At 38.1% G+C, this 13,437-nt stretch overlaps 1 protein-coding gene across 17 annotated transcripts in view; it reads right to left on the reverse strand.

Annotated features, from left to right (window-relative positions):
* ORC5 (origin recognition complex subunit 5) overlaps positions 1-13,437 on the reverse strand; it is a 125,908-nt gene that overhangs the window by 88,610 nt on the left and 23,861 nt on the right. For all 17 annotated transcript variants that reach the window (XR_011539393.1, XR_011539390.1, XR_011539392.1 and 14 more), the window contains exons 7-9: positions 6,729-6,777; positions 6,551-6,641; positions 572-624 (exon numbers count right to left, since the gene is read on the reverse strand). Coding sequence is in view for 12 of the 17 variants with exons in the window: in XM_008526787.2 (XP_008525009.1) it covers positions 572-624; positions 6,551-6,641; positions 6,729-6,777 (193 nt within the window). In the remaining 5 variants the exon portion in view is untranslated. The remainder of the gene's footprint in view (positions 1-571; positions 625-6,550; positions 6,642-6,728; positions 6,778-13,437) is intronic.

The following is a 13,437-nucleotide window of genomic DNA, read 5'->3' on the forward strand; positions in this document are numbered from 1 at the left end:
AGGTGGCATCCCACACACAAAACAGAGGAAGATTGGCACAGATTCAGGGACAATGTTCCTCAAGCAAAAAGAGGAAGACTGGCAACAGACGTTAAGTTCAGGGCCAATCTTCCTTACCAATGAAAAATAAATGAATGAATGAATGAACAAATAAAAAATAAACAGAGGCATAAAGCTTTCAAAATATAACCAATTTAAATGCATACCCCAAACTACCTTAACATAAAATTGAATTTTATTTCATAAAACTCATGAAATACACAGATAATGAGACAAAATTATGTATATAATTGATTGTTTTAACGAAAGCATTTAAAAAAACATAAACTGCTTCGTTTTCACATGACATAATCCAACATTTAGAAAATGAAAAACTGGTATTCAAACTTTATTTTCTCCCACTAAATTGGAGCTTCCCTTAAAAGAAAATCATTAAAATACCATTGTATTGTAAATTCTCTTTTATAACCCTACTGACTGACACTATCTTTAGTACTAACTTTAGTCTCCTGACTATTAGGGATCAATTAAAGAATTGTCTCTGGTAACTGTTCAATATTTCCTTTGATACCTTTCAGCTGTCCTGGATCTGTGTCATCTTTCTGTATCTTCTCCCACTGTGAACTGAAAGAAAATAGAAGAGCAAAAAAGGATTGAAAATATGATTTTCAAATTGAAATTGATATGAAATCAATATACTATACTTAAAACAGAGTCCTAGAAAAGCTAAAATTTTCTGATTTATTGACAAAATAGATTTAATTTCCCTATAAACAAGACAAGCAATATATACACAAAATATACACGTTTGTAGTCTCTACAAACTCATTTAGTGTATAACAATATAAAACTCATATATCAATACTCAGATGTTAATTTCTTAAAAAATCTCTTTTCCTCTGATGATAATTGTAAACTATCAAAAAGCACCAACAAATAAATAACATCACCTACCAGTCAATAAAATTCCCAATGCTCCAATTATCATATTAAATACAACTGTTATACACTATTTCTAAACTCCCTAACAATCTCTTAACATAACTACTTTTGGGTCAGAAACCTGGGGCCCACATACGATGCCCAAGGTCACCCAGGCAGGCGGCAGTGGAGCTAAGAGCTCACTCCTTGGAGAACGCCTGCAGAGTTCATGCTGTTCCCGCCGCCCCACTCTGGTCTTTCTTGTAATTAAAACTATTAGACAGCCCTAAATATCAATAAGATTATGAAGTGATTTTGATACGGCAAATCAAATTCATAAGAAAACACACCACAGTGTAGTGAAAAAACTACCCTAGGAGGCAGAAGTTTTGGCTATATGACCCTGAATAAATCAATGACTGATCAAAAAATAAGGCAGTTAGATACAATGATCTTTATGGACCCCCTCCAACTCTAAAACGCTCTTACATGGCTCTTAAAATACTAATTTAAAACTAAATGTCAGATCAGAACAATTAAATATCTAAAATCAAACTGTACATATTTTTTCAAATCTGCAAGCATAGCTGAATATTCTGGAATATAGCAATATGGGAAATTTTGATAGGCTACTAGTAACCTATGCGGAGAGCAGACCTAGCAGAACGAGCTGACTTTCAAAATAGCCCGCTTCCTCCACCTTATGGCTGCACAGCACTTCACAGGTTATAGTGCATTTTCACATTCATTACTCCTTATAAATGCAAATGAAAATATGTTATATCAAAGTTTTAACCCAGACTTCAAGACAGTTTAAGTGGCTAAGATTTTCTTATATTGCAATTACTCATTTAACGTGTTATTTAAACTCTCAAAGGACAACCAGGAGAAAACTAAGCGTCTTAAAGGAGAAGGGAGGAGACCAACATTTACTAATTGTCTATTATGAACTCAACTCTTAACATACCTCATATTTAATCCTCATAAATTTTTTTGAGATATATAGTATCATGTCTTTTTTTCTTTACAAATGACAAACTGAGAGAGAACTTAACTAAGTTGACTAAGGTTGCAAAGCTTCTAAGTGGTAGAACTGCATTTCAATTAAGATCTGTCTGACTAAAAAGTTCCTCCACGTTCCAAAGTAAGACATATGAACCATCAGTTTCCAGCGTTGATTCGCTGTCACAGTAGTTGGATTAACTGTGGCTGAATAGACTATAATTTCAAGATGAACCAGGGAACAAGGTTGGAGTCTTTTTCATAATTTGTCCAAATCCCTCATAAAAGCCATAAACCAACATATATTCCCAATAACACCTCAATGAGTCAGGATCTAGCCTTCTATAACCGGATTCTCCTTTTCCTTTATTCTGCTAACCCCAATTATTTAGCCTCAATTCAGAAATATGAAATGTGATGATTATTATTTTTAACTTAGTGAAAATTTTATTACACATGGCTGCAGGGGGGGGCTAGGGGGTAGAGGGGAGAATGGATAAGTCACTTCACCATGAAGGAATTTCAGTGGACCAGTAGGTATCACCAGGCTTAGAATGCTAGTTCTCTACTACACTACTGGAGAGTCCCACTGGTCCTTGATGCCGGCAGTGTGAGGAGAAAAGGGACCAAGGGCATCATATACGATGACTACAAGGTAACCAGCTGGAACAAAAATGCAAACTATCCTAAATACCAAAAGAAATTTTTCAAAAAGACAAAGAATATAACCACGTAGAGAAACTTCAGCAAATTATCATGACAAAGCTAATATAAAACATATATACTTTATTTCAACAAATATAAACAGGTGTAACTCACCAATTAAAGAAAAGGTTTTCAGAACGCCTCAGCGAGGCAGGTCAGATTAGCAATGCTTATTTCTGTGCTCTGTACTTTTTTGTGAAAGAAACATAGTACAGATTATATATTAATTGCAAGAGGAAGATGTCTTTGCATATATAAAGATATATGTGAATATTCACATATTTTTGAAAAAAGATGCAGAAGCCAAACCAGAAATTATCCATGTGGTTAGGAAAGGAGTAAAAGGGGAAAGGACAGCTGTGAGACTTCTCTGAGTACAAGAGAGTTTTAGCTCATGAATCACTCTTTGACACCCACCTCTCACCAGCACAGCAATCAATGACTTTGTTCTACTTGGACCTTTCTCTTTCTCTTCCTTCCCTAATTTTTAACTTTGTAACTGTGTTATTCCTACCCTGTCAGAACATATAATATTTACATAGGATTCTCCTACCCTTGTTCCCACTTTTAGTTTTGAGCTAAAATGAATCAAATTCAGTGCTCATCATCAGTCCTTTGGCTCAAGTTTCCCAGTCATTTCCGTTGCACCAACGTCGTCACTAGCTCTTCAGAAAGGGTTTATGAGCACAGCGTTCCCTGAGTTCTCACGTTTAAAACTGTTCTTCCATAGCCCTGATGCCTGAATGGCAGGTTGGCTGGATATCCTTTCTCCCTGAGTTTCTTGAAAATGCTGCTCCACTTACTGTCTTGCTTTATTACAGATTCGCTTTCCTTTGTAAGTGACTTATCTTTTTGTCTGGAAGCTCAGAGATGGTTTTCCTTTAATTTTTATTTCTGAAGTCTAAAAGCATTACAAGCAAGTCCTTGTAGTAGGCTGAATAATGGTCCCTGAAAGCTGTCGATGTCCAAATCGCTGGAACCTGTGAATGGGACCTTAACGTGGTGAAGGGGACTCTGCGGAGTGAGTGAGTTGAGGATCTTGATATGGGGAGGTTATTCTGGATTATCCGGGTAGGCCCGATGTAATCGCAAGGGTTCTTCTAAGAGGAAGACAGGAGGTCAGAAAGCAGAAAAATGATACGCCGCTGGCTTTGAAGATGGAGGAAGGAGCCATAAGCCAAGGGATGCAGGTAGCCTGTAGACGCTGGAAAAGCGAAAGGAACAGATTCTTCCCCAAAACCCTCAGAAGGAAGGCAGCCCTGTGCACCCATTTCAGACTTCTGACATCTGGAACTGTAAAATAACAAATGTGTATTGTTTTAAGCTACTAATTTGTGGGCATTTGTTACAGTGTAATAAACTAAGACAGTTTCAGAACTGGCCACTCTGGATCAATGCAAAGATGAACCCTTTGCCACTTCTGGCAAGTTTTCTTGGACTATAGTTTAAGATCTTAATTCTACTCCAATGCTTAGTTTTCTTTCTTCAGGGGCTCCCATTACACATATGTTGACTCTTCTTTGCCTATCACATTTATCGCACCTTCTACTTGATTATTTTTACCTATTAGTTCTGTCCTCTTGGTTGTGTCCACTCCTCTGCTCAACATCCTTTATTATATTCTCGATCTACCCCCCCTTGGATATTTTAAAATTTCATTTCCTTTCTGAGATGATTATTTTTGCTTGAATCTTGTTCCTGAGTTCGGCCAATGTTTGCTTCACATCCGCCTGTTCTTTGTCCACTTATTCTGAGCTGCTGAATTTCTAACTTAAGGTACTTTTCATATCTAAAAATGCTTGTGTAAAAGAATTAAATCAGGTTGGAGGATTGTGTTACAGTGTTCCTCTGCCTTATTTTGAGTGGGACAGGGGAAATTTTCATCAGCTAAAATGTTGTCATTCACATTTTCTGTTTCTTCTTAGAACACTTTTATATGGCTTTCTGTCTTGTCTGCTCTTCATTCTGAAATGCCTAACTAACGTTTTCTTGGATCAGCAGTAAGAGATGACCCTATGAATGCAGGGCTGAGGGCCTGTGGGGGCTTCGCAGATTTCTTCGTTCTAAAGTGGCTTCTTCTGTACGAATAATGCAGTGTGGCTTCTTTGACACAGAGGGCCATTTTGAGGCAGGGGCTGGCTTACCTTCTGATTCTGTCACTCTTTTTGTTTGATGGGGGGTAATGTCATCCGTGCCTCGCTTCTCTCTTCACTACAAGCCTCCAGACGACACCACAAAATCACATCCCTGTCTCCCCTCAGACACAGTACGGTTCCACACTGCCATGCTATTCTTGTCCTACACACTCTTAAAACACCTCCCATGATTCTCCAGTGGCCAGTGCTCTGATCCTTCGGGTCCCAGACTTGTTCTCAGTATCCTCCCTCTGGGAACTGGACTCCCTTCTGGAGGTGATTTCACCACTACTGGTCAACCCCACCCCCGCCCCCACTGTCCTCTCTTCTCTTCCCTGACGTCCTGGCTTAACTTTTCACTCGAGCATGAGCTCCAGAGCTGGCTCGGCTGCCTCCAGTTGCTTATTTCACTATTTACATACAGATTGAAGTCTGTCCACTCTACAGACTCCTAGTTAGACTGCAGGCAAGGGTTACGAGTGATTTTATTTGCTCTCCTTATTGATCTTGTGGACAGAACTGGATTTAGGTGGCCATCATTATCCTACGGGAAACTATAACTCCTTTCATCATTACGTAAGATTCATTTTAACCAGCATCCAAATTTTTATACCTTTAAAAGAGCAGATGACAAGCTTTTTTATTCTCTGACTTCCGGAAGTCCTCATCAAATGCCTTTCATTATTGAAAAGTGGAATAATAGTATCTTTGTAATGTTTCTACTTATTCAGAAACTATTAAATTTTGACCTGAATTACAGTCTAATCAGCTAACTTAATCAAAAGCAAAGTTAGTAATGAAAGGAGTTAACAGAATAAGGTTATTTATGGGAGAAAAATGATAAAACTGACAATAAAGTGACAAAAGCAGATAACGGTGATGTTTACAAATTTCCTATATTGCTTTGTAACCTAGGCTTAACCTAACGCCTAAAGGTGCTTGATATTCACAAAACATTTTCACATATAACATTTAAGTCCTCTAAAGACTGTGAGAAGAAGAAGCCAAGACCTAGAGGTTTTAGGTGATCGGCCAAGACCACAAGGCAGAAAATGCCTGAGCCAGAAATCAAAACCCTCTTCTTCCCACTACATTACGTGCCACCATCTCCCCTGAGTGGTTTCATGACTACGAAATTCTAACAATAGACAAATATTGATTTATAATGATTTATACATTTCTTTAATAATCAAATTTTCATTATACCAAATACCTAACGTAAATATAAAAAACAAAGACAAAACTGATTTTCCTGCAGCTTTCCAGATTAAAAAAAATAGTAACTGTCGGATTTTACTGCGCTTCACTTTATTGCACTTTGCAGATACTGCATTTTTTACAAGACCGCCCATCAACAAAAAGATTACGACTCACTGAGGGCTCAGATGATGGTTAGCATTTTTTAGCAAAAAAGTACTTTTTACTTAAGGTGTGTACATTGTAGGCATAATGCTATCGCACACTTAACAGACTACAGTGTAGTGTAAACATAACTTTTATACACACTGGGAAACTAAAAAAGTCCCTGTGACTCGCTTTATTGTGATATCCACTTTACTGTGGTCTGAAACTGAACCCACATTATCTCTGAGATAGGCCTGTATGCCTTGTTTCAAATTGTGTATCATATTGGTTAAAAACTGTTTACCCTTCCCAAAATAATAAGAAATGGTTCAAACCTCAAGAGCTTTTTCCCAATGTGAAGAAGGAAAATGAAAACATGGACATTTCAGTAAATACCCCAAATAAAGATACAGAAATAATACACTTACTAAAGAGAAAATTACCTTGATATTTCCCTGAGATAAACAGTCTGCATGGCTTTCTTCAAATGAGGTTCAACATTTCTCCAGAGTTTGCGAGTATCACGTTCACTGGCTACCGCAAAGGGGAGACAATTTCAGTAATTCAGATCTTGTAGAAATTTTTTCAAAAGAAATATTAATAAGTTACACCCATAGTTACCTTCTCCTTTAACCACAGGTTCACAATATTTAGGAAAATTAAGCACTGCCTGTAAATAAAGGAAGCAAAAAAAGAGAGAAAAAGCACTTATTACCATAATTAGAAATTATTTTTCAAGTAAAATTTTATTAGAATTCAATCATTTTATTTCAATACAATTGCTCAAGTAAACTGTTATTGTAGCTTATAACTACAGTAATAAAACAGCAAATATCAATGATAGTAAAACAACATGCAAACTATTCCTTAATTGGCTAACTCCTGCCTAATGTACTAGCCTCTAGATATAAAGTAATACAACAAAGCATAATTTGTAGTTTTAGGTCATAATTATGTCACAAAAACCATAAAATATACAATAAAATACTTCTAGCCCAAAGAATTAGTGTGTTATTTCCCAGGTTTGGACATTCTCACACGTCAAACAGCATCTAGTTCGGTACAACTCCAATTCCATGAGCGGCAGCCCCGCCTGCGAGTGTGGTGAATCCAGCTCCCGGCAGCGCCCGGCACCCTGGACCAGAATCCCTGAGGATGGGGTGCAGGAGCCTGGTAACCTCTCTAGGTAGCCCATGTATTCAACAGTTTGAGAAGCGCTAACTAATCAGGATCACTCAGAAGCCTTCCAGGACGCAGCGCTGGAACTACGGAAAGGCAGTTTAGGAAACTGATAAAGACATGCTGCTGCCACTCATTAACGTTAACTTGCTCGCACGTGTTTCATGCTGAAGTGATTCAATAACGAAGCCTAGAGGGAAGACGCTCATAATGTGTGATCACACAACCTCAAACTAAGAAGATAACAGACGCCTAAAAAACAAATCCCTGAGACGGTTTTTCCTATTTTATTTCATAAACCGCAACCGTTTAGGCCAGCAAAATCTTCCAAATTCTGCTAACATTAAGCGTAGTTCGAAGCCAACTTTCTTACCTTGGTTTCAGGCCAGTAACACCAAGATGTCATAATGTTACTATCGACTGGTAAACAACTTGGCTAAATAAAAATATCCTGCTTTTTTTCTTGGTTGAAACATTAAATATGTTTAATCATTTACAAATAGTGGTAAAAGGGCAGTAAAGATAATTTTAGGAGACTATTTTCCAGTTTCACTTTAATAAATTAGTATTTTCCCCACGTCATCCCACAAGAACTTACTGAGTCTATAAAACTATGAGGCTATAATGAGTACATTTAATTGTCCAAATACGATCTTTATATTTAAGTAAATCTAGAAAGCCTAGCCCTTACTAACAACTGGAAGTTTACAAAGTATCTGTTCAAATACAAAACACTTTTCACAACTTTGGCTATTAACATTCAAGTGTGCTCTCCAATATTATGCTCATTTCTTCTACATTAATCCTCAAATATAAACAAATTCTCACTTCCCTGCATTGGGATTATTTACAACAAAATCTAAATTCCAGCCCACTGGTATTTTAACCTGTCTCCCAACTACCCAGAGAATGAAAATTAAAAGGTTACTAACCTTTTAATAATTCAAAAGCCCAAGCAGAAATAATTTTTAGATGGTTTTCTGATATTATAAATTCCACTACCACTATACCTTCCCCCATATACGTCCCCATTATTCCTTGGGTATATAGTTTACTCTTAACTAGTCGCAATAATGAAAGTGGGAAGGGGACAGAGAAGAACTTTACTAAGAAATGATCATGTGCTCCGCAAACGCTCAGGATAGTAACAGAAGCATAATTACCAAGAGTTAATTATGGCCACCTGTTACCTCATTTATCCCTGACAACTGCACTTTTACTATGCCCATTTGTCAGCCAAGGGAACAGAAGCAAAGTATAACCTGCCTTCAGGCACACAGAGATTCCATTGCCTGAACTGATGATCGTGGATTTGTGAGATGTTCCAGGAATTTATTTCTAAAGCAATAAGGACGCCATGTTACCAAAGCCTGACTCAAGTGAAACAAAGAGAACATTTCCTTTATATTGCAAAGAAAAACTTGCATTTCTTTAGGAGGCAAAACAATCTATTATGAATACTGACTAGGTTGCCACAAGATAGGACAGGCAATTTACGAAGCTTTTCCAACTCTTCCTCAGCGAGATTTTCAACAAGATTTCATCATTGTATTTGAAATTATTTGTTAGAAAACAATCTGATACACGTATGTTACAGTAAGCAGAATTTTAAGATAGCCCCCAAGACTCCCAGCCCCTGCTGTACATAAACCTTCTCTCAGTTATTCAATCAAACACTGATTTAGGTACTGCTATGAAGGGATTTGGCAGATGCAATTAAAGTCCCAAAGATTATACTACTTCTGGGAGAACCAAAATAAAGAGATATAAGAGGAGTCTGACCTAATCACATGAGCCCTTTAAAAGCAGGAAGTGTTCTCCGGCTGGTCAGAGATGAAGCGTAGAGAAGGATTCACGGCGTCTTGGCTGGTTTGTAGACAGCGAGGGCCCCGTGGCAGAGAAGGCAGGTGGTCTCGAGGAGGCCTGAGAGAGACAGGCTGATAGCCTGCAGGGCAGCTTTGGACCTCATTCTCACAACCAAAAGAACTGAATTCTGTCAAGAATCTGAATGAGCTGGGAAGCGATTTTCCCCAGAGCCTCAAGATGAGAATCCAGTTCAGCCAAAACTTTAATTTTAGCCCGTGATACCTCATCACAGAAGCCGGCAACACAGTGCCTGGATTTCCAACCTACAGAACTGTGAGCTAATAAACAGGTATGGTCTTAAGCCAATAAATTTGTGGCAATTTGCTATGCAGCAATAAAAAACTAATACACATACTGAAGCATGGATGTAAAAGCATATTCCAAGGCCAAGTAGAAATAATTTCTGAACTGCTCTGCCTTTTTAAGAATACCTACATCCTATTTCTGAAACAATGGAGGAACAAAAATCAGAACTGAGAACATGGCATTAATGTTAATTTACAGTTTTCATCAAACAATGAGGCCCATGTGCCAGGTCTTACTATTCTAAGTGTTCTACATGCTTTACTCATTAAATCCTCTAAATGATCCATCAGGGAGACATTATTACTATCGCTCCCATTTTACAGAGAAGTTAAATTATGCTCTGAGTCTCTGACTTCCCCTTCTTTGATCAGCCACAGAAAACTCTCTGCTTCTAAAGGGCTGTGTGATCAGCTAAGACCCACCCTGATAATCACCCTGTCTTAGAATATCCTGAAGCCAGATGGATATGAAAAAAGGATTAAGTTGAAATTCTGATGAAGAGCAAGACCTTTACAAGGTTTCAAAGTTGCTCCCCACAAAATACATATTACAAAGTTAAAAAAAAAAAAAAAAGACCGTCTTAATCAAGTGATCAAAGTAAACATTATCAGGGGATAAAAATGAAATCCTCCAACACCGGAGAGGATTCACGGAGAGCACAGCATCATTTCTGTGACACTCCTGTCAGATACAACCTGAATCTAATCACGAGGAAACACTGGACGAATCCAAACTGAAGGAGATTCCACAAAACAGCTGGTCTGTAATCTTCAAAGGTCTCAAGGGCATGACGTTGAAGACTGAGGAATTGCTCCAGAAGCAAGTTCGAGGTACATGACAACTACACGCAACACGTGATCCTGAACTGGACTCTTCCTCTGAAGTACGTTACTGGGACAGCTGGTAAATCCTGAACAGGGTCTGAGGATTAGAGTACAGCAATGAACCCACTTTCTGATTTTGATGGTTGTACTGCAGTTATGTGGGAGCGTGTGTAGGAAATACAAACTAAAGTATTCAGGGGTGATGGGGCCTGAGGTCATAAACTTAATCCCAAACAATTTGGGGAAAAAGAGAGGAAGTTCTTTCTACTGTACTTGCAATTTTCCTGTAAATTAGAAATGCTTCCAAATTTTTAAAATAAATTTTAAAAACATCCAATATTTTTATTATCTAGTAAATACTATATCTGATTATCTAGTAAATACTACATCTGATAAAAATTATTAGAGCCAACTATTAACATGTCAGTACCACTGAATGTGGCTGTGATACAAAAAGGATTCTTAATGATTTAAGGCCATAAATAAAGGCACCCTGCAGAGGCACCACTGGGGAAGCTGGCTTACAGACCACTTCCTGTGGCCTCCACATCTAACGAAGACCACGTGGCTGCTCAGAATGTGTTATAGCTTCACCCACTATGGAGGAATATCTCAAAGTGTTGAGCAAAAGGAGACAGATAAAAAGAAGAATACATGCTGTATGCTTCCATTTACATAATGTTTGAAAACAAACAAAGCTCACGTTTCATGTTAGAAGTAAGAATAGTGATCATCTCTAGGGAGGAAAGGTGGAGATTGAAAGGAAGCATGAATGGGCTCCCGGGGTGCTGGTAATCTTCTACTTTGTGGTAATTCATTGAGATACATACTTATGGTTTCTGTGCTTTTCTATATGTATGTTATACTTTAATCAAAAAGTTAAGAAAAAAGAAAAGAAAAACAAATCCAACTAGACTATTTCTCCTAATTAAAGACTCTGCCTCTCCCTTAAGGACCCTTAACCAAAGAATCGCTCTTCCCTAAGTGGAAAAGACACCCTCATCCATAAACCAACCAGCGTGAGGATATGAAAGAGTGGTGCAGGACACCCACCCACGCAGCCAAGGGTCAGATCAGATCTGGCACTCAGCGAATGACAGCTCTTCTGCCAGACGACCCCTCAGACTCCCTATGACTTTAATATACGACACGAACCTACAGCAGGTGTTAGCAGTCTCCACACGTGGGCTCTGGGTTATGTTCCTGGAGACAGTAAGATCTCACCACATTTTCAAGCCCGTGAACTCCTGCTCAGCAGAGGAAGGAACTAAAATTAACTGACCCCCAACAGCGATCAGGCATTTTACACGTGTTCCCTCTTTTTGCTTCACAAAATTCCTTTAAGGCAGGTATTATACCTACTTAACAGAGGAGAAAACTGAAGTTCAAAAAGGTTAAGTAACCTGCCCAAGATCAAACAGCTGGTAAATTACAGAACTTGTGTTTCTTCACGTGTAAAATAAGGGTCCATGATAGCCCCTTCCTTCATGGGGCTGCTGTGAGAAGTGAGTTAGTGCCAGTGAGAGGCTTGCTGGATGCGTGCCCAGCACACAGTTAAGTTCTCAATAAAGCTGGCTACTATGTAAGAGGAAGTGCAGTACAGTGCTATGAAAACATGCTTGGAAGACAGACCCTGTGACTCTTCATCCACAAAATCTTGTAACCATATTCATCTTAGTTCTCAGGGACCATTTTTCCCTAGTATACAATCATATAGTAAACAAGCAAAAATAATACGTATAGAAACACCTTACTGTACACTGTCTTTATGAACCCACAGATAGTTAGAGGACAGGTTTGCAACCACTTTAGAATTGTGCCAATCTCTTCCTCATCAAAAAAAAAAAAATTGTTTAAAACACATGCTAAAGAATTTGAGATCTGAGCATGTCATGATACCTTCTGAAGAGAGGTGACCTTGGTGGTCAGCTGCACGTGACATAGCTGAGTTACGTGTGAGGCCGCGGAAGACGACCTGCACTTGGAGCAGCTTTTCGGGGCCACCCCCTTCACTGTCCTGCTGCCCAGCACCCCTGCTCCACTCTTCAAACATCCATGGGGCCACCCACCCAGCCCAAGCTCAAAAATAAGACCAGAACTTCTATTCCCTGGGAATAGAAGAACCAGAGAAACAGAAGGATAGAAGCTGGGTCCTGGCCACATGAAAAACAGCTATATTACTTAATTAAAATAATTCACAAAAAGACAATGATCCTCCCAGAAATTATTTGTATTTTAAAAGGAGAATATTTATTCAAATGACTTAGTGTTATCAGTAATATCACCTAACATCTTTACGGATATTTATTGTTTACAAGCACTTTAATACACAGTATTTCATTTTATGCTCATCTGAGGTATATATCCTTGGTCCCACCTTAGAAATGAGGGAACTGAAGTACGGAAAATTAAGTACCATACTCAACACAACACAGCCGGTAAGCAGCAGCGCTAAGGTATTTTAATATTAAGTTCTCTACTCATTCTACCATATATACTTTAATTATTTGGCACCCTCTTCTTAGTCATATGTCACTAGCTGCCGCCACTAGCCACAGGGCCAAACAAAACAAAACAGTAACAAAAAAAAAACAGGCATCAGAAACTCAGAAAATCAGAATTGCACTCTAAAAGATTACTAAGCTCTGGCTAAGCAATTCACCTTTTTGAGTAATTTATAAGAAAATTATGATAACTGAGGGGAAAAAAGTTTGAAATACAATAAATTTAGCCTGTGACAGATGTTTTAAAAAAGATGATGCAAAACTAAAGTTTATTTTAGAAAATGAACTATTCTGTGTTTGGCATTTATATAAGTATAAAAATAACTTCTTCAATCGACCCTTTCAAAAATTATAATTACCATTTTTTTAGGAATATCATCAGGATGGTCAGAGAAGACAAAGCTAAATGCATACTCAAAGCAGTCCTTTTCTTTCTCCCGTCTTGTGCTGTCCACAGAGCTAGGCTCCAAAAAATAGCTACAGACATAGCAATTCCTAAAGCAAATTTGAAAGCACATACACAGAAAAGAATCCTTTGCAGGTAAACTTTGAAACAAATAATCGTATCCATTTGAAGGAAAAAGGGAAAATACTTCTTTATTATCCTATGTTCTACATATGCAGAAAAATAAGACCACTATGCTATGTTTT

The sequence above is a fragment of the Equus przewalskii genome, chromosome 4 (assembly GCF_037783145.1).
Source record: "Equus przewalskii isolate Varuska chromosome 4, EquPr2, whole genome shotgun sequence".
In the NCBI taxonomy this organism is placed as follows: domain Eukaryota; kingdom Metazoa; phylum Chordata; class Mammalia; order Perissodactyla; family Equidae; genus Equus; species Equus przewalskii.